Consider the following 24,993-nt stretch of genomic DNA (forward strand, 5'->3'; position numbering starts at 1 on the left):
CCGCAGCACCCACAGGCCTGAGGTCCAGGATGCTTTTATTCAATGGCCGGGGGTGGAGGGGCATGGGCCTGGGGCTGCGGGTAGAGGGGTGTGGGGAGGGCAGGCTAGTCCTGGAAGCGGTTGAGCAGCTCACAGGCCTTTCTCTCTAGCAGCTCTGAGATCTTCTTGACTCGCTTCTCGCTGGCAGCATGGACATAGCTGCCCGCATCCAGCATGGCCACGCCATCTCGCACCTCGCCCATGATGACCAGCGGGCCGTCGCCAGCTGTCACGTTGGGGCAGGGGCAGGCCCGGTCCATGCCGCTCAGTGTCACCTCCAGGTACTTGGTGCCCAGGAACCTGAGGCCCATCTTGTCATCCTTGAGCACGTCGTCCAGAGCCACGCGTGCGATGCCACCGCTGCCCGCCTCGGGCTCCTCCAGCACCTCGGTGAGCCGCCCCACGATGGCGAAGTCACTGCGGCACAGGCTGAGCGCCAGCTTGCTCCGGAGCCGGCAGGCCCGGCAGGGCGGCGTCCGCGGCACGGGGCAGGCCCCCTCACAGCTCTCTCGGCTCTCGAAGTTGTTGCCGTTGCCCTCGCAGCCGCTGTACACGAAGGGGTGGCACTGCTGCAGCAGCGGGCTGTAGGCCCAGCGAGGCTCCCAGCCCTGGCAGGGGCCCTGCACGGCCGGCAGCACGCAGGCATCCCGGGGGCCGTGGGCACAGGCCTGCTGGCACGCCTCGTAGGTCTCGAAGCCCTGGGCCCCCCTCGCACAGCTGCCAGCTGGGAAGGTCATGCAGCCGCCCCGCCGCGGGTCAAAGTGCCAGAGGACGCGGCCAGATGGGGGCCCGACACAGGCCTGCGTGCTGGGCAGGCACTGGGCCGGGGGGGTGGCGGTGGGCCCGTCCCCAGCCAGCTCCCGATGGACCACGGACAGCGGGAAGTCGACCCGCAGCAGGCCAGCAGCATTGCGAGCGGTGCACGTGTAGAGGCCGGCATCCTCGGGCCGCGCGTTGTAAAGCACCAGCTGCCCGATGCTGGTGACCACCACGTTGCCGTACATCTGGTCCGGCCGCATGATCAGGTGCTCCCGCTGGTCACTCTGCTTCTCCCAGGTCACTGCGGGCGGCGGGCGGCCACTGACGTCGCAGTGGAGGCTGGCTGTGCCCCCCACGTACACAGCCTGCGGGGCAGGGCTGCTGTAGAGAGCAGGCGGCACCGGGGCGTCCTCGGGCGGCGGGCGGGCGGTGGTCTCAGGGGGCCCGGGGCTGCTGGGTGGCCAGCTGAGGAAATGCTTGCAGGGCACGACATGCAGGCGGAGGCCACGCAGGCAGGCCTCGGCGTCCATGTAGCAGCGGTTGTAGTAGGTGAGGCCATCCGAGGCGCAGGTGAAGCTGGGCTCCTTCTCGCAGCGGTCACGGCAGCGGCACACAGGCTGCCCATCCCAGATGTCGCAGTCGGAGCCCTGCTGCTGGCACACGAAGCCCTGGCACGAGGCTGTCAGAGTGGGTGCAGCCGGGCTGCCGCCAGGGAAGCGCGCTGCCACACAGCTCTGCAGCCCGCACACATTGGTGCAGCACTTCTCGGTGGCCGCACAGTCCTGGGGGCGGGGGGGACAGCTCAGCGGACCCCCAAATACCGTCCTCCCAGCCCAGCATGCCCAGCTGAGTGCCCTGCTGTCTCTCCCTGAACCCTTTCCCCCGGGAGCTGAGCAGGTTTGCAGATGTCTGCCTTCCACCCTGACCGTGGACAACCGGCCCGGCATGCCTGCCACCTGTGTCATCTCACGGACCCTCGGACCCCCAGCTCCAAAGCAGCTTTTATGACTCCCGCCACGCGGACGAGGACACTGAGGCCCGGGGGGGTGGGGTACGCGAAGCGTGTGCAAGGGCGCTGTGGGCGCGGGGCTGGACTGTGAATGCCAGTCCAGACGGGCCACCTGCCTTCCCCGCCGAGAGCAGCCGGTCACAGGGGGAGGGGGGTCTGGGGAGAAAGAAGGGGGTCTTCTATCTTCGGACACAGGGAGGCAAAGACTGGGGGCCTGTGCCCGGGACCCCTCGTATGGAGCGCAGTATGAGATCCTGGGAGATGGGAGCCTGAGGAGGAAGCGATCGCTCAGCCTGGGGCTGCCAGAATCGCCTCGGTCTGGGCTTCCCCGAGACAGCCCTGGGCGCCTACATTGTCCCCACCCCACCAGCGGGGCCAACGGGCCAGTGCCCGGGCTCACCTGGTCTCCGCCGCACTCACGCTCACAGGTGCTCTGGGCGTCCACCCACAGGTTGGGGCTGAGCTGGTTGGGGCACACACCCGGGTGGTCCCCGGGCCCCGGCGGCAGGCTGGCCCCCACAGTCAGCCCAGCCAGCAGGAACAGCGGCAGGAGTGGCCTCAGGGCCGGCATGGGGACCGCGGGCCCAGGGGCTGGGGGGGTGTGGCCGCTGGCCCCTCCCCTCCTCAGGCCCTGCCGAGCCTCCCGTCTGCAGGCATCCACCCTCCCAGGGCTGCGGATGGCGCCCCGGCCTTCTGCCCCAGGGCTCCCCTCTGTCCCCCAAGGCCGGCGCTCACAGCAGACGCTGGGTGGGTTCCGGGTCTCTGGAGCTGAGTCTGTGCATGTGGCACCGGCCCCTCCCCCGCCTGGCCCCTCTGGTCAGCTCAGGGCAGCGGGCGGGGAGAGGGGAGGAAGTCTGGGGAGGGGCCAAGGCCCAGGAGCACAGAGACACTGGCCACGAGGGTCACCGAGGGGCGGAGAAGGGCGGCACTGGCCGGAGAGGGGAGGGGAAAGGGCTGTAACCGGAGCCCCTCCTCCCTCCCGGGCCTGGGCTCAGGGATATGAGGGCCCAGGGATCAAAGCTGCCCTTCAGGAGGGGGCAGGGCTGGCCAGCCCCGCGGGTTCCCCTACCCAACTGCAGGCCAGGGTCTGTCCCAGGGCAGGCTCCCGCGGGCCTGCTCCTGGGCATCACCAGAGGCAGAGGGGCAGGCACTCCGCGTTCGGCCCAGCGATGGGGGCTTCTGCTCCCTTCCCCAGGGAGATTCTGCAGCCTTCTCCACGCCCCTTCTCACAGTCACACTCTGGCAGCAGGTTTTCGAGTCAGTTCTAAACCCTTTCTATTGAGGGTGAGGCCTCTGCAGCACGAAGGTGTCTGGTGTGTGTGGCCTGGCTCTCCTCTGACGATGGGGCTGAAGGGGGTCGGGGAGGCTGACCCTCTGGTGCTGGCTGAAACCCAGGCTCCCTGGCCAGGCCCTTTCTCAACTGGCTAAGGCGGCCCTCGCGTGGTGGAGAGAGGAAAAGGCTCTTGTGTGCTGGCCGGTACAGCAGAGTGTGGACCTGAGCCCACATGAATCTCAGTGGCCAGAGCCCTAGTCCTGCAAGTGCAAAGGGATCTGAAAAGAGCAGGATGGAAGCCCCTCCTGGGTGTGGGGCAGGTGGGGAGATGGAACACAGCCACTGTCAGGTGTGCCCGGCCCAGGGAGTGTGTGCTCCTAGACTGGACAGGAAAAGTGTCCTGTGAGCCTGCACTGGACCTACTGGCCTGAGAGGCAGGGCCTCTGGTCCTGGTCTGGTCTGAATGAGACCAAGACACCCCAGGTGTGAGGAACTGGGGCTTGTAGGCACAGGAGCTAGAGGCCCCGGACACCCCTGTGGGGCTGCAGCGAGGCAGTGGTCCCTAGGGTGTCTGGTGCACCCATGAGCCAAACCCCACTCACCATTTTATTTTTCTTTTGAGGGCTGTACCTGCTTCATATGGAGGTTCCCAGGCTAGGGGTCGAGTCAAGAGTTACAGCTGCCAGCCTAAACCACAGCACAGCAACCTGGGATCCAAGCTGTGTCTGCGACCTACACCAGGGCTCATGGCAATGCCGGATGCTTAACCCGCTGAGCGAGGCCAGGGATTGAACCTGCGTCCTCAGGGGTACCGGTCAGATTCCTTTCCTCTGCGCCACAATGGGCACTCCAAGCCCTGCGCATCCTGTGAGCTGATGGCTCTCCCGCTGAAGGTGCTAAGTGCTCACGGCTGTGAGGCATCCTAGGGGACGGTCGTCCTGGTCCAGCACCCTCTCAGGCAGCAGAGCGAACCTGGCCGTCAGGTCCTAACCTGACTCAGTGCAGTGAGGGCTCAGCGGCCCGGCCTCCAGCCTGGGGGCAGCAGGGAGCAGATGGTCCCAGCTGCCCCCATTTGTGCCACTGTGCCGGCAGGGATGGGCTGGGGAGAGCTGCCTCCTGGCCCAAGGGGGAACCCAGCGGCCGTGGCCTCACTTGGAAGCTCAGCAAGGCAGTCTCGGGGGACGGAGCAGGAACAAAGCAGCCCTCCGCAGCGTCAGCCCCCGCCAAACACGCTCGGCAGGGTGAAGTCGGATTCATTCACTCGCAGCAAAGCCTCCAAGGCCAGAGTTGAATTACATTTACTGTACAAAGAAAGTAAAACCATCCCAAACGAGCCCAGGAATGGAGCAAGTGAGGACAGCAGCAAAGGGTAGTGTTGACGTGGTGAACACAGGACCATCTTTCTCCAAAACAAAGTCCAAAGAAGGGGCTCCGGCGCCCGCCCCTCCTGGCGGCCAGGCCTTCACGAGGCTCCCGCTCACACATGTGGCAGCCCCTCCCTGCCTCCCCTCCCAGGAGAGCAGCCCCTGGGGCACCCACCACAGAATAGGCCCCAAGAACAGGGGTCACAGGCCAGGGAGGGGCCCGCAGGCAGGAGGTAGAGTTGAGCACCGGGGTACGGTCACATCACCAGCCGGACGGACGGAAGGAGGCTAGGCCTCCAGCTCAGGCTGGCGGGTGGGTCCTTGAGGAGGGGCCCGGCCTCCACCACTGAGAAATGAGTGACGGGTGACCTGACAGCAGAGGGGTGACACCAGGGGTGGAGCAGCGATGGGACCTCAACCAAGGTCAGGAGACCAGCGGGTCAGAGCAAGGTCTAGAAGGCCCAGGAGGCAAGTGGCACAGGCTCCGTCCAAACGCGCCCAGGGCCTGGCGGCCCAGCAGCTACTGCCTGCCTACGAACAGCTCACGTCTTCCACCCAGACAGACTCCGAGCCGGCTTCGTGAGACAACATTTGTAAACAGAACCGCGGGAGGCTATCTGCCCCTACATGGGGTGGGAGGGAGCTGGGGGGGGTTGGGGGGTGTACGCCCCACTACCCCTTTTCCAAGAAACACGGAAATTCCACTTGGGAACCTGCAAATTGCTCACGGCTCTAAACCCATAGCTCTGCGACACACAGGATGTCATCCAGGAAGGCTGACGGGAGCCGTGGAAGCCGCAGCCCAGCCACGCAGAGTGCTGGGGCCCGAACCCTCACCACTGCCCAGTGTTCCACAGCGGGCACACTGACCACCACACTCAGAAAGGCCGCCGCACATGGCCACAGCGTCCGACACTGCTGCTGCTGCCGCCCAAGTCTTCCGGGTGTCCCCGCTGGCCCCCACACAGCCCACATCCCCGTGACAAGTGTCCTGTGAACTCAGATTCAAGTCTTGATGGTGGGTTTCTTCCCATCTTTGATTCAAAGACCCACCCTCTCCCAGTGTCCCCAGCGCATCCTCACAGCTGTCACGGGCTCACCAAGTGGTTGCAAGGAGGCTTCCCTGCAGGTCCTTGGAAAATGTACAAAAGGGGCGAACCATCTTTTACATAAATAAGAAAGGGAACTGGCCCCCCAGTCCCGGGGACAGCCCTTTCAAGGCAGGGGGCCAGGCAGAGCTGCCTCCTGGGCTCTTCTCAGCCACACTTCCGGGTCCTGGGCATGGCCCGACACCAGCCCAGCAGCGCGGCCCCGCACTGGACTGTGCAGCTGGTCTAGCTGAGCCCACCAGCCCACGAGGTGGATCCCCAAACTTCCCAGGAGGGACCGTGTGGCCAAAGTTTCCCTGCACACAGCGCTGAGCCTGGCGCCCAGCCAGGAGTGCTCCCCAAGTGTGAGCCCTCCCAGAGTGCGTCTGGATGAGGCGCAGCCTGCCCGGCTAGGAGATCTTACAGTTGCTCCGAGAGCAGTTCTGGGGCGGGCTCTGCGGGGGTCGGATGGACTTGGACCTCTTGAGGCTGTTGCCCTTGCTCCCACTGCCCCCCACGCCACTAGCCAGAGAGTAGGATCTCCCGTGCATCATGACTGCGTTCATGCCATTGGCCATCGAGAAGGACTTGAGGTGGCTCTTGATGGTGACAGGCAGCGGGAGCTTGTCGATGAGGTGCACGGGGGTGCAGGAAACGATGGCCCGGCAGCAGAGGTCCTGCAGGCTGAACACTGCAGGAGGGGGCAGATGGCGGGGACAGGAGGTCAGACCTTGGGAAGGAGGGGCAACGGGGCAGCAATTCGGCCACTAGATGAGCACAGGGGATGCCTGCGGCAGGTGGGAACTGGGGAGGTCTGCAAAGCCTCGGGGGTTACAGACCCTCAGCGCCTCCTCACCCTGGGCACTGTGGGACCCCCGAGGGCTCTGCGAGCTAGCTCCCCAGTCCCTCGGCCTGGGTGGGGACTGAGCTTCCCTGGCTGCCTAGGCAGCTTGGCTCCCGTGGGACTGTTGAGTTCAAAGAACTGGGGCCAGGGGCCTGGAACTTGCTGGCTGTGAGGAGGGTTAGTCCCGGCCCGCCCCCGGCAGCCCCTCTGAGCCCTGCCCCCCCGGAGCCCTCTGAGCCCCGCCCCCGGCGGCCCCTCCAAGCCCCGCCCCTCCTCGCCCCCACCGCAGGCCCCGGGCGTGAGCCTCACCCCGGTTTGGCCTCCAGATCTTCTCCATGCCGTGCCGCATGAGCACGATGCGGGACAGCTCCGTGAAGGACTCGATGACGTTGAAGTTGCACAGGGGGCTCACTTCGAAGAAGGTCATGCAGTTTTTCTCCGCGTAGGCGCGGGCCTGCTCTGTCGGGACTTGGCGCTTGAAGGCCAGGTGCAGGCGGTTCCCGACCAGGATCCGAGGGACCCCGGGAGCGTGCTTGGGGAGCACAGGACTCAGCAGAGGCAAGAAGGGGGGTTGCCCCCTCTCTGCACGGTATCCTCCCCAAGCGGGCAGGCCCTCTGCACCAGACTGCGCAGTCGGGGCAGCTAAAGGGGTCGCAGAGGCTCCCCTGGGGCACGGGAGCGCACGCGCCGGGAGGGGTTGTCTGCTGGAGCATACCTACCTCATCGATCTCCTTGATCCACCGGTCAATGCCGTCGAAGGACCAGCGGTTGGTGATGTCATACACCAGCAGGATCCCCTGCACGGAAAACGGGGCGATGAGAGGCTGAGAGGCCCTCTGGATGGAAGGGGTCTTGCTCAGGCTCAGCCTAGGCAGCTCCCTCCCAGCACAGGCCGGATCCGGGCACTGGGGGACCAGTGTCATGTGGACCCTACAGGATGCTTAACAGGAGGTGGAAACTGCACTTCGAGCCTTTCTCTTGCATTTAAGGGGGCTCTGTGCCCAGGGCTCAGCCAGCCCCATCCTGACCATGCCCAGGGCCTGTGGCACTGGATGCCCTCCCCTTGGGGACTGGGCTGGGGCAGAACTGGCATTGTTTCAGCATCTTTCCTCCAAGCACATTGTATTCCCCTGCGATCACTTAGAAGTCATTCAATCCAAGACAGGTGCACGCCGTGTCATCCACACTGTCCACTGTGCACTCTTCCTGGGGGCACCGGGGCCGCCAGCAGCAGCCGGCCCCACAAGCCAGGCGGAGCAGGATCTGTCATGGGACTTGCCCATTGCATCTCTTAGAGACCCGTTACCACATCCGCCCACCCCTCACTGGCCCTCCCTATACGATCAGCAGCGCCTTGTCACTGAGCCTCAGGAAGGCGACTCCAGCAAGTGGCCACAGCCACCAAGCCCCCTGCCTGTCTCTGGCCCTACGCGCCACCCTGATGCAGGCTCAGCCAGAGCCCATCTGCACACACACCCTCCCTGTCCTGGAGGCTTCCTTCAGCCCGTCCCTATCACACGCGGGAGAAGAGCAGAGCTGAGACGGAAGGAAAAGGGCACTCTCTCCATCTCACAATGAGGGCTTTTATTTTATTTCATTTTTGCTTTTTAGGGCCTCACCCGTGGCACACGGAGGTTCGCAGGCTAGGGGCTGAATCGGAGCTGCAGCCGCCAGCCTACGCCACAGCCACAGCAACGCGGGATTTGAGCCACATCTGCGACCCACACCACAGCTCACGGCAATGCCAGATCCTTCACCCGCTGAGCAAGGCCAGGGATCAACCCTGGCTCCCAGTCGGATTTGTTTCTGCTGCGCCATGACGGAACGCCACAATGAGGAATTTTAAAGCTTTTCCCCTTAAAAACGCCCTTCAAATTCCAGAACGCCCGGTCCTGGCAGGAAGAAGTGGGATGGAGGTTGAGATGACGTCCCCGCTGCCTGGTGGCTCCTGGTCTCTGGTTGGAAGCCTTGGGCAGAGCAGAGCAGAGCTGCCTGCTGCCCCGGGGGGACCAGCCAGGCGGGGAGGCACATCTTTGCTGTGGCGGGGGACAGAGTTCACCAAGAAGGAATTCACACTGTTGCCTGGGGCACAGGGACGAAGCCCTGGCCTTCGGCATCGCGGTGGGGGTAGGGCTACATGCGCTCCAACTCAGAAACCCTCTTCTGAGAAATAACGGGGACGTGTCCAAAGACCAGCCTTTACGTGCTCATCACGGCGCTGCTCACGAAACAAAACATGGGAAACAAACTCAACCGTGGCGCCCAGGGCAGGCGAGCAAAGACCCGGGCACTTCAGGGCACGCATGCTAATCACGGGCACCTGCACGACAGACTGGGACGTGACAAACACAGATCCCACAAGTCGTACAGGGCAGTTTTTAAAAAGCAGAAAGAGGATTCCTGTTGTGGCAGCGGAAACGAATCTGACTAGGAACCATGCGTGGGGCTGCGGGTTCGATCCCTGGCCTCACTCAGTGGGTTAAGGATCTGGTGTTGCCTGTAGGTCGCAGATGTGGCTCAGATCATGCGTTGCTGCGGCTGTGGTGTAGGCCAGCAGCTGCAGCTCCGAACAGACCCCTCACCTGGGAACCTCCAAGTGCCATGGGTGCAGCCCTAAAAGGCAAAAGATTAAAAACAAAAAAAAAACAAAAAACAGAAATATAAACACACCACACGGAAAATGTTTCCACAGATGTGATCACAGGTCGAAGGGCTGGATGGCGGACTGACTTTCTTGTTTAAGCTTCCTGTGTAATGTTTAAAAGCTCAAGCCAGAGTTCCTGTAATGGCTCCAGTGGTTAACAAAGCCGACTAGGAACCATGAGGTTGCGGGGTCGATCCCTGGCCTCGCTCTGTGGGTTAACAAGCCGGTGTTGCCATGAGCTGTGGTATAGGTCGCAGATGCGGCTCCAATCTGGCGTTGCTGTGGGTGTGGCGTAGGCTGGTGGCTATAGCTCCGATTGGACCCCTAGCCTGGGAACCTCTATATGCTGTGGGTGTGGCCCTAGAAAAGCTAGAAAGACAAAAAAAAAAAAAAAAGCTCAAGCCAATGAGAAGCCCAACTCTTGGGTTCAGGCCTCAACTGCACCCCGAGGCTGTCAAGGGGCCCCTTGCTGCTCCTCCTGCTGGCACCAGCCTCCGTCCAACAGCACCACCCACGTCTGACAGGTAAGGGTGGTGACAGAGGGGCCACAGGAGGAAGGACGCAGAGCTGGTCACACTGAAGGCAGGATCAAAATGGTCGCAGACTTGGCCGGAAAACACCCGGGCTCGCTGACAGGCAGGACAGCTGAGAAAGCAAAATGAGGCGTCTGCGCGTCTCAAAGCGGCAGAAGGCAGGGCAAGGCGGTTCTCACTCTATCCTTTTTGCTCAAGTTTTTATCTGCTTTTGTTTTGCTTTGTTTTTTGGCTGCCCTGCAGCATATGAGTTCCCACACCAGGGATCAGATCTGGGCAGCAGCTGCAACCTATCACCTATACCGCCGCTGCAGCAATGCCAGATCCTTCGCCTACTGTGTGGGGCCAGGGATTAAACCCGCGTCCCAGCGCTGCGGAGGCACTGCCAATCCCACTGCGCCACAGCAGGAACACCTTTTTTAAAAAATCGTTGTCTTTTTTTTAACGGCTGCACCCACGGCATACAGAAGCTCCCGGACCAGGGATTGAATCTGAGCTGCAGCTGTGGCAGTGCTGGATCCTTCACCCCACGATGCCAGGCCGGGGATCGAACTCAAGCCTCTGCAGTGACCCGAGCCGCCCCAGGTTCTTAAACGCACTGTGCTACAGCAGGAGCTCCTTGCTCAACGGTTTGTTTTTGCTTTTTAGGGCCACACCTGCGGCATATGGAGGTTTCCAGGCCCAGGCTAGGGGTCAAATCAGAGCTACAGCTGCCGGCCTACACCACAGTCACAGCAACATCAGATCCAAGCCGCCTCTGAAAACTACACCACAGCTTACGGCAACACTGGATCCTTAACCCACTGAGCAAGGCCAGGAATTGAACCTGCGACCTCATGGTGCCTAGTCGGATTCATTCCCGCTGCACCACAATGCGAACTCAACCTTTTAAAAGTTGGTAAGTACTCTAGGGTATAAATAGAAGCTCTGTTCTCTCCCCCACTACTCGTCCAGGAATCAGTGTCATCTCGCAAGTGTCTCCCAGGCGTTTCTTAACTCAAGCTCACGGTGCAAACCGCCTGGCACCGCCAGGGCCTAGTCCCCACAGCAGCCAGCGCCCTGCGCCAGGCTCATCAGCTGGCACTGCTGCTGGCGCTCAGGTAACAGACCTAACATCATCACAAACATCAGTAATGACCCTCGGACCACATGTATGCAACTCGAGCTGTAAGAGAATATCCCAGACGTGGAGCTTGGGCCTGGTATTGCTGCCCAGGTGATTTACGAGCTTACACCCCAGAACAGGCACAGACCTGAGGCACGAAGAAGCTGACAACTCTGGACAAAAGGTCCACCTGTGCAACCACCAACCCGACGAAGGCCCAGAGGTGCGGTTTTTAATTAGCTTAGTTTGGAGTGAGTAATGTGTTTGGGTGGGAGAGCTGCCAAGGAAGGAGAGGCTCGGGCTGAATGCAACACAGGGCCCGGCTCTGCCCAGAAGCACGTGCACTGACCTGGGGAGCAGCTGTCAAACCCACGGATGCACACCCCGCCCGCCGCCCCGCCCGCAGGCAGAGACACGTCCACACAGGCCCACAGCAAGCAGGCACCCAGACCACTCTCGGAGGGAAAGCTCATCTATTCTCTGCCTCCAGAAGCCAGCGCCTGGCTGGGCGCTCCCTGGTCCTCATGGAGCTCACCCAAACCCCCAACTCAACAGCCCCCTCCACAGGGAGGGGGAACCGCACAGGGGACCGCTCCCTCCACCCGCGGGAAGCACGGGCCACAGGACCTCAGCAAGAGAAAACAGGGCCACCGGTCAGAGGGACTCACAGGCAGAGACAGGTGACAGCAGGCAGGGGTGGGCGGCTGGCTTGTGCGGCCTGGGCCCTGAGGGAGCCACAAGGCCTCTCCAGTCTTAACCGAGGGTAGGAGAGCGACAGGAAACAGGGGGACTGGGAGGAAGGGGCCACGAGGGCCATGCTGCTGCCAGCCCTGGCACGATGGGAAAAGGATGGGCAAGGCACCACTGTTCGGGCAGGAGAGTCGGAGGCCAGCTTCGACGCCCACCCACAAGGCAGAAAGGAGGGCCCTGGGCTCCCTGCCGCCCGAGGCAGAGGGAGGCCCCTCCTGAACCAGTGCTCCCGGGCAGGGCTGGACAGGGCCCACTGAGGGATCTCCTTGGCAAGTGCAGAAGCCCAAGGGGTCAACGGCTTGCCCTGCACCACAGACAGGACTGGTCTTCAGCAGGGCCCCTCGTGCTGGAGCCGCGAGTTGGGAGCTGCTCTGTTCACATAACTGCCTCTTCCCCTCCCTCCAGCCTCGAATCACACAGACCTGGTCAGCACTCAGGGAGCCCGGGGGGACACAGGGAGAGACAAGCGAGCCCCCCCCGCACCCCCCACCCCAGCTCAGGTGCACTTTCAGGGCAGGCCCAGGACACCCTCCGACCTCGGCTCCCTGCCCCCCGGAGTGCATGGCAGCCCCTTCCACAGCGGCTCCAGCTCTCAGTCTGTGCAGCCTGGAGAGGGGTCCAGCCCGGCTGCCCGGGCAGCCTCCTCACTCAGCACACGGAGGAGTCATCTCTGACGCATCAGGCGACAGAAGACGCCCCCACAGGACAGGTCCCCACACACCTGCAGCAGCTCTGATGGCGGAGGCCCCTCCTCTCAGTGGGCATCCTCGTTTGTGCTCCTAGGTGATGCCCTGATGTTCAAACATAAAGGACCCCGCACGTGGGGTCTGACCCGCGGCCAATACAAGCAGACCCCCTGCGGCACCGCCGGTCTTACCTGCGCGCCCCTGGAGTAGGACCTGAAGATGGTGCAGAACCTGCCCTGGCCCGACGTGTCCCTGCAACAAAGGGGTTGGGGAGGCAGCTCGTGGGACCCCAGCACGTGCAGTGGTACCCCGCGAGGCTCCTGCCGTCCGCCCCTCCGACTCAGCGCGCCTGGCCAACCGCCGCGGGCCTGGGCGCCTGGGAGACTGCACTGAGGGCTGGAGCACCCCAAAGCTGTGGGAATTTTCCACCTTGAGGTTCTGGGAATGACCTCAGGGTGGGGCCCAGTGAAGGGTGGAGAGAGAGGGGCCGTGGCCCCGGTGGAAAGGAGGCTTTATGGGCAAAGGGGAGCTGGGCTCTGTCAGGACAAGCTGCCCTGGACCTCCTGGTTTCTGTATCACACTGCGTCCCACGTTCCCCCAGGGGCAGTGTCGACGGCTGGTCCACCGGCAGGAGCATGGCGCTCGCTCCCTGTGCCTCTGGGGATCCCCACTTGCTTCACTCAGCTTCCTGGCTACACGCACCCACCGAAGGGCAGGAGACCCACCCCAGCCGCGTGGCCCCACGGCCCACTCACCAGAGCTCCAGCTTGACCCGCCGGCCGTCCAGCAGGATGGTGGTTGTCTTGTAGTCAATTCCTGCAAGGAAGCAGAGGGCAGCTGAAGGACCAGTCTGGCCGGGGCGCCGTCCTCGCAGCCAGGCAGAGTCGTGGCTCCCACCCAGGGCTCCCGTGTCACCCCAGACGGCCACGCCAGAGGCCTTGACACTGGCCAGAGGGAGGGTGGCTGCTCTCTGCACTGACCCACTTCATGCGGTTCTCTGAGTTCTGGGGTCCCCGCAGCTGCCAGGTACTGACAACTGGAGTGTGCCTGGAGTGTTGTTTTTTATTTTTCAGTCTTTCTTAGGGCTGCACCTGCGGCACATGGAGGTTCCCAGGCGAGGGGTGGAATCGGGGCTGCAGCTGCCATCCTACGCCACAGCCACAGCAACTTGGGATCTGAGCCACGTCTGTGACCTACACCCCAGCTCAGAGCAATGCTAGATCTTTGACCCACTGAGTGAGGCCAGGGATCGAACGGACCCACATCTTCATGGCTATCAGTCAGGTTTGTTACCACTGACCCACGACAGGAAATCCCAAAAAACTTTTTTTTAAGTATAAAAAAATAGGAGTTCCCCTTGAGGCTCAGTGGGTGAAGAACCTGACATAGTGCCCATGAGGATGCGGGTTTGATCCCTGGCCTCGCGCAGTGGGTTAAGGATCCAGTGTTGCCACAAGCAGGAGTGTAGGTGGCAGACGCGGCTCGGATCCCGCGTTGCTGTAGCTGTGGTGTAGCCTGGAAGCTGCAGCTCTGAGCCAGCCCCTTGCCTGAGAACTTCCATATGCTGGAGGTGCGGCCCTAAAGAGAAAAAAAGAAAAGAACGAAAGAAAGAAAACCAGGTAAGATACCACATCGCACTCTTGAGATGGTCGTTGATAAAAATCCAGAAATGCAGCAGTGTGGGGGAGGGTGTGTGTATTTGCACACCTATGTTCAGTGCCCGCCCACCTCCAGGATCTGGTGAAGACGTACAGGGTGCCTCCTCAATTCACGGAAAACACAGACGTGCCACATCCAAAGATAGGCGGGTGGACAGAGGCAGCACCTGTGGTGGCGAGGACGGAGGCGGCCGGCCGGGGCCACCGAGCCAGCGCTGCGGCTCTGGGCTCTCAAGATCTGTTGCTGCAGCACTTCGATGACCCGCCCTCAAAAGCCCAGGCTCTTGGCCAAAGTGATGACCAGAGGTGTTGCTGGCACAGCGGACCCTGTGGCCGCACAGGCGGGACCGCGGACACACACGGCAGCTCTCTGGCTCGGCTGCCCAGCGCAGGGGCGGGAGCCGCTCCACGCGAGGAGGGGTCGCCGCACGGCCCAGCCTGAGGCCCTAGGACTGAGGACAGCCCCCAGGCGGACCTGGGGCTCAGGAGGCCAGAGTGGACCCCCGTATCCCTGCCAGTCCCTCCCAGCCCAGGCTTTGGCTCCCCGCGCCGCACTCGCCCGAGGGGGTCGTGAGGTCTGAAGGAGAGGGTCCTACTGGTTGGGGGGGGGGGGCTGAAAGGAGAGCAATTCACCTGACAGAAGGGGCTTTTTCCCTTTCTGCTACCCGCCAGGCACCTAGCTGGCCGGCCCTGCACGGCCAGGGCTGCAGCGGGTCCCCAGAGCGCCTGGGCGCCAATGCCCACTGTGCCATGCCGGCCGGGTGTGCCGCCCTGACGCCGAGATCTGCAGGGATGCTCCCACCTTGGGAATCACAGGAGACTGTGTCTTGCTTATTTGGATTTTCCCGAAGTGGTCACCCTTTTAAAAAAACGACGCCACCCACAGCAACACCCACACCAGGTCCATTTTCACTGTCCCTTTTCAGCACCCAGCAGAGGTGTTCCCAAGCGGGGACTCAATGAACTACAGACAACCCGCCGATACGGACCAATTGCCTTTCTTCCGCCTTTACGTTGCGGCTTCGTGGCTCCTGCATGTGTGTTTGAGGCCCTTCCTCTCCAGGACTGCACGGGGTGCTGCCAAGCACTGTCCGGAAGGGCCTGCCAGCTTCCAGGCACAGTGGCCGGCATCGCCCGTCTCGCTCCTCCTGGCCAGCTTGGGAAGAGGGACAGGAAGCCCTGCTGCTGGCTGCTGCCTCTGCCCCCTTCTAAGAGGTGCTCCAGGACACGGGCTCAGCCAGGGGAGGGCAGCAGGGAGGGACCTAACAACAGAGGCCCTTCAAGTGCCATCTTTTTTTTTTTTTTTAATTTTTTGTCTTTTTGCCATTTCTTGGGCCGCTCCCGTGGCATTCAAGTGCCATCTTGATCACTGCCCACGTCCCAGGCATCTGGGAAGGCTGCCGGGCCTCTCCCACATACCTGCCCAGGCTCAGCTCGGACACACCTGCAGGGACCACCCACCACATGCCCCCAACTCCGTTCTGTGCAAGGTTCAGGTGTTCCGGGGGAAACGGCGACAGTAAAAGCATAACCGTCCAGCTGTTTTCCAACAAGACCCACAGAACAACTTGTTAGAAATTCAGAACCATGAACAAAATCTGAGTAATAAAAGAATGGGTTAAGAATGAGAGAGAGGAGTTCCCACTGTGGCTCAGTGGGTTAAGAACCTGAGTAGCATCCATGAGGATGCAGGTTCAATCCCTGGCCTCGCTCAGTGGGTTAAGGATCCAGCACTGATGCAAGCTGCAGTGCAGGTCGCAAATGAGGCTCCGATTTGGCGGTGCTGTGGCTGTGGCGTAGGCTGGCAGCTACAGGTCCCATTGGACCCCTAGCCTTGGAACTTCCATACGCTGCAGGTACGGCTGTAACAGGGCAAAAAAAAAGAATGAAAGAGAGGCATTCCTGCTATGACACAATGGGATCAGCAGCATCCCTGTAGCACCAGGACACAGGTTCAATCCCTGAGCTGGCACAGTGGCTTAAAGGATCTGGTGTTGCCGTCGCTGTGGTGTAGGTCCCAACTGCAGCTAAGATTTAAATCCTCGCCTGGAAACTCCAAATGTTATGGAGCCAAAAAAAACAATGCAAAAGGAAACGCTAATCAATGCCTTCCTGTGCGGTGTGAAATCCAGCACCAGAAACTGGAAGGCGGTTCCCAACGGGGCCAGACACCCTGGACCCAGGCGCGGGCCCTCACAGCTAGCGGACGACCCTCTGTTTTTCAGTGCAGCCCACCCTGGACAAAAGCCAGGAGGCCAGTCGTCCAGCGGAGCTGCCACAGCTCATCTCCCAGGCCCCAGCCAGCTCCTGCGTTTTCCACGTGATGCCAGCACATGGCGTCACGGTGCTGCCCCCACACCCGAGGCGGGCAGCTGCTGTTCCTGGCTGTTCCCACCTAAGGAGGGAAAACCAGGCTTCCCCAAGTTCCCAGAGAGAGACACAGAAAAGATGCTGGGGACACAAGCAGACACGCCGAGGCGCCTGGGATCCACACACTGGCCGAGCAGGCAGCCCTGGCCCGGCGGTCCTCCCAGACACACCTGACCTGCCCCCCTACGTCCCGTCCCAAGGGGGAGGCCACAGCCCAGGCCTCTGCCAAGGCCACGCGCCTCACACCAGAGCGTGCGTGGGGGCAGAGAAGGCTCTCGGGCAGTGTGGCAGGAACTCCTCCCACCTCCTGGCACTCCCACTGCGGGCACAGCCCTCCTCTGAGGGAGGTGGGAGCTGAGACTGGCTTCTGGCCTTGGAATGAGACCAAGTGACGAGGTCCCCTCCATGGGACCATGCTGCACAGCACTGTCCCACTGGGACCCGAAGCAGGCCACGCTGGGGACAGGCGTGTGCCCGGGAACGCACGGCTGCCAGGTGCTGCCCACAGCCACACGAGTTTGGAAGGCAGCCCGCCCCAGCCCACATCTGGGCACGGCCTGTGAGAGATGGATGCCCAGTGAGGCCTGGCCAAGCTGTGCCAGATTCCTGGCCCCAAGACACTGGGTGCTCATGAGTGGGCGTGTTTTAAGCCACTTGGTCTGTGCCATTACTTGGTCAGCTGAGACAGAATCCCACACATCAGGACTTACAAACAGCAGCTGTTTCTACCCCACTGGAGGCGGGCGTCCAAGGCCACCTGCAGACCACGTGGCTGGTGGGCAGCTTCCCGATGTGTCCTCGCCAGGCGCAGGGCGCAAGGGGGCTCTCCGGGGTCCCTTTACAAGGGCACTAATCCAGGAGCTCCCGCTGCGACACAAGGGGTTAAGAATCCGATGCAGTAACCTGGGTCACAGCTGCAACTCAGACTCAGTCCCTGGCCGTGGAACTCTTGTGGGTGTGGCCACAGAAAGAAAAAAAGCACAAACACAGGAACTAATCCTCCCTTGTGATCCGATCACCCCCGAAGCCCTCGCTTCCTAACATCATCCACCAGACAGAGAATCTGGGGGGACACTCATTCAGTCCTCGGCAGTAAGACCCCAGCAACATGCACGCCTCCGAGAGGCCCGCAGAAATGTACCAACGTCAAACAACAAAAAGAACCTCCTCTTAGGCCATGGGGGGCAGCCTGGGAGCACGGTCCCTATGGGGCAGAGAGGCTCTGCAGACGGGACCAGGGTTATGGGCCCCAAGAGAGGAGAGGGTTGAGGTCACCCCGGGCCCAGTGTCATCGAGAGCCCTTAGAGAGAGTTCCTTTCATGGCTCAGCAGTTAACGAACCTGACTAGGATCCATGAGGATGCGGGTTCAATCCCTGGCCTCGCTCAATGGGTTAAGGATCCGGCATTGCTGTGGTATAGGTCGCAGAGGCGCCTCGGATCCCATGTGGCTGTGGCTGTGGCCAGCAGGTGTGGCTGTGATTCGACCCCTAGCCTGGGAACTTCCATATGCCTCAGGTTCGACCATAAAAAAACAAAACAAAACAAAAAAGTCCTTAGAGCGGGGGATTCGGAGAGACTGAAGGAAAGGGAGGCCCCGACCTGGCTTTGAAAGTGGGGGGAGGGGCAGGGTAGAGTGTGCCGGTCACCCCGAAAAGCCAGGGAACAGAGGACAGGGCCCTGCCTGGTCAGGACACCTGCAGCACAGGAAGGTGACAGGCCCAGCACCGCAGAGAAGGAATACGGCAAGGGCACGCGTAATCACAGGGAGTTGCCCGGCATTAGTCTCTGTTGCTGGGAGTGGCATTAACAGGAGGGGACCCACAGGATGGAGGGCTGTCGGGCCCTGAGTGCGCCTAGAAGGGAAGCAGGCTGTGGTGTGCGCAGAGCCCTCGCACCCTCCCGATGGGTCAGACGCTGCCTGGCTGCTTTGGAAAACCGTCTGGCAGGACCTACGAAGACGAGGCCCAGCCACCTGGCCTCGCTGCTGCCCCGACAGAGCCCGGGGTGCAGGCCGTCCACCCGCACGGGTGGCTTTCCGCAGCAGCACCGCTCAGGGCGGCCCGGCAAACACTCCCAAAGCCCACAACTGGGCGGATGAGCGCGTAAGACAATGCTCCCGGAGGACGCACGGGCCCCAACTGCCCACGGTGACACGGCTGAATGCCACGCGACACAGAGAAAGACAGAAGCCACGCAAGAGTCCACGCGTGTGGCTCTGCTCACAGAAAAACTTCAGAAATGAGAACCAGCCTGTGACGTCCAGGTCAGCAACGGCCAGGTGTGGGCCCGAGGGGACGGGCTGCGAGAACGGTGATGGGTGGCCTGTCAGCACCCCGTGAAGAGCCAGCCCACTGCAGGCTTGACAGGGATACAAGGGCCTGGTCCCGTACATTAGGCCTCAATAACGCTGATCAAAAGGAAAAAGGCTGACAATACCCAACGCTGGCCCACACATGAGCCACGGGCCTCTACACTCTGCTGGTGGGGGTTCAAAGTGACAGGGCACTTCAGGCCCCGGTGTGGCACCGCCTGCAAGAGAAGCAGACACGCACACACGCACAGGGCGCAGCAACCCCACTCCCAAAAACACCCCCACGAGAGGACTTGTGCATTCTCATGCCGTGAGCCACACACTTGTAAAGGACCAACAAGAGGGAGCTCCCGTCGTGGAGCAGTGGTAACGAACCTGACCAGGATCTGGGCGGATGCGGGTTTGATCCCCAGCCTCACCCAGTGGGTGAAGGATCCGGCGTTGCTGTGACCTGTGGTGCAGGCCCGCAGATGCAGCTGCAATTCATCCCCGAGCCCGGGAACTTCCATGTGTTGTGTGTGAGGCTCTTGGAAAACAAAAGAGACACACATGCAGAAAAAGCCGACAAGATAACTAAGAATATTTCACTACAAAAACAAATTTACAAAATTTTAAAGTATCTGTACAAGAACGTTCATAGTAGCAGCCCTCTCAGTAGCCAAAATCAGGAAATCGGTCCAAAGCATAGCAATAGCTAAATGGACAAGGCAGTGCCATCCGGAGGCACCAAGATGTGCCTTGCGCCACGTAACACAGATGGACTTGCTGAGTGACGCGAGCAAAGGTGAGAAAGGCCACGTTGCACGGTTCCTCTTACAAAAGTTCTGGCGAGAGCTGGAGTTCCCCTGTGGCTCAGCAGGTTAATGATCCAGTGTGGTCACTGCAGCAGCTCACATCGCTGCAGTGGCAAGGGTTCCATTCCTGGCCCAGGAATTTCCATGTACCCCAGGTATGGCCAAAAAGAAAAAAAAAAAAAGGAAGAGAAGACTTGCTTTTCTCCAGGTGTGTCCCTTCTGGATACAGGTGAGGATGCCGAGCATCGTCGGGGCAGAGACCGTCGGGCGGGTGAGCGCCCCGTCCATGGCCTTCCAGTCCTCGGGCACCGCCCCCCCACCCCCCAAGACCTGACAGGCTGCCCCATCGAGTCACTTAAAATAAGGAGCACAGCCAGCAATGGTGACACCATCAGGTCCTGCCCACCTGGGGAGGGTCTGGCTGCTGCCCATCCAGACCGGAATCCAGTCAGTGCAGCCCCAGCTGTGCCAGGGCGGGGGCTGAGCGCCTGTGAGCCGCCAAGTGAGCACACGGGACTTGATCCCGTGGGAGCCAGGGTGGCAGGGGCAGGGTGGCAGCGGCTGCACGCTGACCAGAGCCTCCGCCGGTCACACGGCACCTGAGCCCACACCTTCTCCTGCCCAAACCGCATCAGTGAGAAAAGTGGACTCAGCTACCAATGTGGTTTTCTCATTCCTCGTCTGTACAATGGGCGAGGCCAGGGCCTCAATGAGAGGGCAGCACGGGGGTGCCTGGCACACATCACCCTCGGGCCCATACCTCACCCTGGGACCTGGCACCTGACGAAGGAAAGGCAAACCCGAGAGATGACCCAGAAGACGGCTGAGATCCAGACGCTCGCCTAGGCAGGCGCGCAGGGAGGAGGGACCGGGAGGGGCTGCGAGGCGACCACAGGCACAGGGGCGCCACACCAGGCTGCTCTTCCTCAAAAACGCACATTTAGGGTGGGCACTGGGGACGGGGTACCGGAGAAGATGTCGGGGGTGAAGAGCCCAGCACAGGTGCGTCTGGAGACGCGGGCTCCCCCGGGTGGGCACCGAGGACAGAAACCAACTCGCAGCCTGAGAAACACTGGGAACCGCCCAGGGCAAAGGAGACACACTGCACGGCCACCCTGCGCCTCTTGCTCCGCCAGCGCGGACCCTGAGAGCCACAGGGAGGATGGAGCGGGGCTCTCTCCCTGGGCTCCCAGGACCCAGGCTTGCCAACCATAACGCGACCTCTCACTGGCCCCTGGCCCTCGTGTGAAAACGCGTGAGAGCCAGGGTGCAGAGAGCGGAACTGTCTTAACCAAGGGTGTCCACCGCTTCTGAAGCAGGGTCACTCCGGCAGGCGCTGACACCTCCTCCTGCGCTCACAACCGTGCTGCCTGCGCTCTGGAGCCCAGCTCCTGGGTGGATGGACCAGAAGGGGCCACAAAGTCTTCAAGAGAGCACAGATGGGAGCTCCCGCTATGGCACCACGGGACCGGTGGCATCGCTGCCGTGCCAGGACGCAGGGTCCATCTCTGGCTCGGCACAGTGAGATAAAGGTCTGTTGTTGCCACAGCCGTGGCATGGGTCACAATCGCAGCTCAAGTCTGATCCCTGGCCTGTGAACTTCACATGCTGCAGGGCGGCCAAAAAAAGGAGTTAAAAAAAAAAGAGAGAGAAAAGGCACAACCCCTTCCCCTAAAACCACTGCAGTGTGTTAAGAAGAGAAATCAAAGCTCCTGAGGAGAGGTTTCCAGACCTAGGAGTACAAACACACACCATCAGCACCTCCAGACACCAAGGGTCTGCGTGGGCTCCAGGGCGGCGTGTGGCTGGCATGTGTGGCTCGTTGCTGCTTTGGGTGCCGACACGATAAAAGGCCATACAATGACTCCTGTGTCTACGAGGCTGGGGAGAGTAAGGTGCCCCAGGTACCTGCTGCGGAACAGGTGAGGCAAGACTTCAATGCGAGAAATAACTTGCCTGGCCCAAAGAAGGGTGTTGGATACATGCCTTTCAATGGGAAGGGACCTCCCTGCCACTGGTCATCTGCTCCTGGCCAGACTGACCACGCAAGATTAAGCCAAGCACAAGAAGCTCAGAGACGTGCTGACTCTTAACAAGGAAAGAAAAAGATAAGATACACGCATCCGCCACAAGGGAATCAGAGATCAAAAGCTCCCGGAAAACACAAAGCAAATTTGAGACACGCCAAACCCTGAGAACCAACTGCTCCAGTTAGGAAGCCTTCAGGGCAGCAGAATGAAGTACCCTCGGACCCAGCCACCTCGCCCTGAGAAAGGGCACTGGCCCCGGGGCCTCCGAGCTGACACCCTGACTGCAAGTGCCACACATCGTAACCTCCAGGACCCTCGCCACCCTGCCAGCCCGGGGCCTTCTGCACACTTCTGGCAGCTGGCCCTCCCGCTGGACCACCGTGTGTCTCCTCGGGCGGGACTCAACACATCACGAGAAGAGCGGCAGCACACCGCCCCCGAGAGCAGGGACAGGAGGCCGGGCCACTCGCTCCAGCTGCGGCTGCGGGCTCCGCGAGGCCTCGCTGCGCCCAGCTGGAGGCAGTTCAGACCCAGGAGTCCTCGTTCTGGGAAGCCGCTGAGGCCCTGATGGAGCCCAGCCCCCCCTCAAAGCATCTCCATCTCTGGGAAAGCAGCTCAGGCCCCGCCCGCCATCTGACTCCAGGCCGCTTGACTGTGGCGGGCAAGGGACCGACTCAGCCCCCCAAGGCCTCCCTCTCACACCCCTGGGGGCCTCACACCTCCTCGCCTTCCCTACACCACCACCCAGCGCTCCAGCGAACTGGGCCCTCCAGACCCCTGCCCCTCGCTCTGTGCTTGGCAGGAAGGGCGCAGGGCCGGCCCAGGTAAGCCGAAGACCCTGATGCGTCCTAAGGGGAGAAAGGGTCAGGAAGCACTGGCCACACGCTGGCGGCCAGAGCCCAGGAATTCAGCAAGCAGCGAAGGCTCACAGCAGTCAAGCAGGACTGACCAGACTCTGAGCGACAAAGCTACAGAGGGGGCGGAGGACCGGACTCCAAGAAGTAAAACTCCTCGCAAAGACCGCCCTTCGAGGAGCCCGACGGCCCTCGGGGGACCCACGCCAACTGCGAGAAAAGAGGGGACCTCACACTGGTGCCAGCGACCTGTAGCTCTTGTGTGTTTTGGCTGCACGGCCAGAAACGTGGAAAGAACGTTTAACCCCGTCCGGATCTGGCGTTTTCGTCCAGCCCAAGGAAGGGATGCCTTGAGCCAAAGGCCTGCTTTGAGGACGCCCAGCTGTGCACACCTGGCACACCTGGTGAGGCCCCGCGACCAAAGAAAAAACCCTTCTTCCTCAGGAGTCCCTCGGCCAGATCTCTGCCCCCACGACGCCGCGGGCCCCAGAAGGGCCTCGACAAGCTCGAGCCGAAGCTTCCCCGCCCCGGCCCGAGACGCGAGGCGGACGGCAGGTCGCCGGGCGGAGCCAGGTGCGCGCAGCGGCCCGCCGGCCGTCCTTACCGTTGCTGTAGGCGTACGGAGACTCGGCTGCGCCGTCCTGCAGGCTCTCCAGGATCTCGCCCTTGCCCACGTCGCTGTCGCCCACCAGCAGGAACTTGAGCAGGTAGTCATAGCTCTTGACTGGGCTGCCCTGCGTCCCCATCTTCGTTCACGCGCGCGCGGGCCGCACCCGCATGCCCACGGCGCCGCGGAGCCCGCTGGCGGAGGCCTCCGACCGACCTGCGTGCGCGGGCGCGGGTGAGCGAGGCCGGCGGGCGGCAAGGCCGCTCCGCCCGCACCTGCTCCGCCGCCCCCGCTTCGCTTCCCTTCGCCTCGCCCCAGCGCCGCCGACGCCGCCCCGCACCTTCCCGCACGGCGCCGAGCAGCCCCGCCACCCCGCCCCGCCCCGCGCGCCACCATTGGTCGTCCGCCGCACCCTTCCCGCGGCCATTGGCCGGTGCGCATGTCCGTCAGCACTGCTAGCGCCCCTACCCCCCCCAGCTTCCCATACAGCGCTGCGAGACCTCGGGTCGCTCCTCCCCATCATTGCCCCACCCCTACGCTGCTGCTGTACGTCGCCCACCGCCTCCCGCGCGGCCACTGGCCCGTGAGAACGTCCATCAAAGCTGCCCCGCCTCCATCGCTTCCCACTCAGTTCTCCGAAGACTCCAGTCGCCCCGCCTTCACGCTGTTGCTATTGGCCCCTCGCCTCCCGCTTTCCGGGACCCTCTGATCCGCCTGCCTGTCCGTCAGCATTACGGCCCCCCCCCCCCCCCGCCGATTCCCGCAGAGAATCCGAGACTCACCGGCAAACCTGCCCACTGCCCCCACAGCTCCTGGGCCCTAACACGCCCCCTCCGCTTCGCCATTGGCCACCGCAGCCGATCCTCCCAGAGCTACTGGACCACCTACACGTCGCTCACGGCCCTCTAAGCCCGCCCATCTTGCCCTGAGCTTCCCCCCCTTCCCTATACGCTCACCAATCAGAAGCTTGGACCTCCAGGTTGTTTGCATACGCCCCCTTACTTCCGCGGACTGAGCGGGACGGTGGCGGTCCCCGTTGTGAGGTGAGGCGGGTGACTATGGCAGGGCTGAACCTCCTAGAAAGCTGCGGCCGCAGCTTCCGCAGAGACCCGGGCGCGTACAGTGCGGCCCCCCGGAAAGGCGCCCTCCCCACGGAGGGGGCGTGACGAGGGCGCAGTGAGACAAGATCGACCAATCGGCGCTCGGAGCGGCCGGGTAGACGGGACTTCCGTTCCCGCGCCGGGGGCGGGGCCGAGGGGGCGGGGGATGGTGAGGTGGAGGCGGGCGCCGGGTGTCTAGTAGGGAAGGTGGTGAGTGGGGGCGCGGGTGAGGGGGCGGGGAGACGAGGCAGGGCGCGAGGGTAGGGACGGTGAAATGAGGCGGTGGCAGGAACTTGGAATTACCTGGGTGGGGGCGCAAGGGCAGCGAGGTGAGGCTTGGTTGCGGGCGGCGAGCCGGGGACTCCCAGCGCAGCTCTGTCCCCGCCCCTCGCGTCTGCCCCGTTCCCTGGGCAAGTCTTGCAGGTGAGAGCGCGGCTCTCAAGGCCGCTGCAGAAAGGGGGTCGGCCTGCATGTTGTCCTCTAGCCCCAGAGACGACGGCAGCACTGGCTGTGAGCCGCCCACCCTGGGAAGAGTCGGGGTCAGGCCAGGCGGGGCACCCAGGAGGGCCCAGGAAGACGGTCCGGGGGGCCTCTAGGAGGAAGTGACTTTGGGTTGTTTACAGAACGGATAGGTTATGAAAAGGTGTGAACAGTTGTGAAGATACAATTTTATTCTGCAAAATAGAAAGTAAAGCAAAATATACCCTCCTCACCCATTAGATTGGCAACATTGCTTGTGGCACCTAGGATGTAGGGTGACAGCTCTCTGGCAGGGAGGTTGGACAACTTAGTAATTAATTCCATATTTCATTTAGTCGGGAGAAGTTCTCAAAAACAAGCTGATGAATTTCACTGTTGGAGTTCCCACAGGGGGTTAAGAATCTGATTGCAGCTGCTTGGGTCTCTGGGGAGGAATGGGTTTGATCCCCAGACTGGCGCAATGGGCGAAAGAATCCCGTGTTGCTGCAGCTCACAGCTGTGGCTCAGATTCAGTCCCTGGCCCAGGAACTTCCATGTGCCCCAGATGTGGCCATAAAATTTTTTTGGATTAAAAAATAAAGAATTTCACTCTAGGAGTTCCCCTTGCGGCACAGCGGGAAAGAATCCGACTAGGATCCATGAGGTTGTGGGTTCGATTCCTGGCCTTGCTCAGTGGGTTAAGGATCCGGTGTTG

At 62.0% G+C, this 24,993-nt stretch overlaps 2 protein-coding genes across 4 annotated transcripts; both read right to left on the reverse strand.

Annotated features, from left to right (window-relative positions):
• Positions 1-18: 18 nt before the first annotated feature.
• WFIKKN1 (WAP, follistatin/kazal, immunoglobulin, kunitz and netrin domain containing 1) lies at positions 19-3,727 on the reverse strand. The gene is made up of 2 exons (XM_047781095.1): positions 2,208-3,727; positions 19-1,580 (listed from the first exon to the last, which is right to left on the reverse strand). Exons 1-2 carry the CDS (start codon positions 2,376-2,378, stop codon positions 105-107), a joined length of 1,647 nt encoding a protein of 548 aa, XP_047637051.1. The 5' UTR covers positions 2,379-3,727; the 3' UTR covers positions 19-104.
• Positions 3,728-4,362: 635 nt separating this feature from the next.
• On the reverse strand, positions 4,363-23,871 carry RAB40C (RAB40C, member RAS oncogene family). Of its 3 annotated transcripts, XM_047781102.1 has the most exons (7): positions 23,676-23,867; positions 22,717-22,935; positions 12,850-12,910; positions 12,286-12,346; positions 7,096-7,173; positions 6,686-6,908; positions 4,363-6,223 (listed from the first exon to the last, which is right to left on the reverse strand). In XM_047781102.1, exons 2-7 carry the CDS (start codon positions 22,856-22,858, stop codon positions 5,943-5,945), a joined length of 846 nt encoding a protein of 281 aa, XP_047637058.1. In that variant the 5' UTR covers positions 22,859-22,935; positions 23,676-23,867; the 3' UTR covers positions 4,363-5,942. The 3 variants fall into 3 exon arrangements, with proteins under 3 accessions (XP_047637058.1, XP_047637055.1, XP_047637056.1); XM_047781099.1 differs by having other exon boundaries at positions 6,686-7,173; positions 23,676-23,871; XM_047781100.1 differs by lacking the exon at positions 23,676-23,867 and having other exon boundaries at positions 6,686-7,173; positions 22,717-23,034.
• Positions 23,872-24,993: the final 1,122 nt, after the last annotated feature.

This window comes from Phacochoerus africanus, chromosome 5 (assembly GCF_016906955.1).
Source record: "Phacochoerus africanus isolate WHEZ1 chromosome 5, ROS_Pafr_v1, whole genome shotgun sequence".
NCBI lineage: Eukaryota > Metazoa > Chordata > Mammalia > Artiodactyla > Suidae > Phacochoerus > Phacochoerus africanus.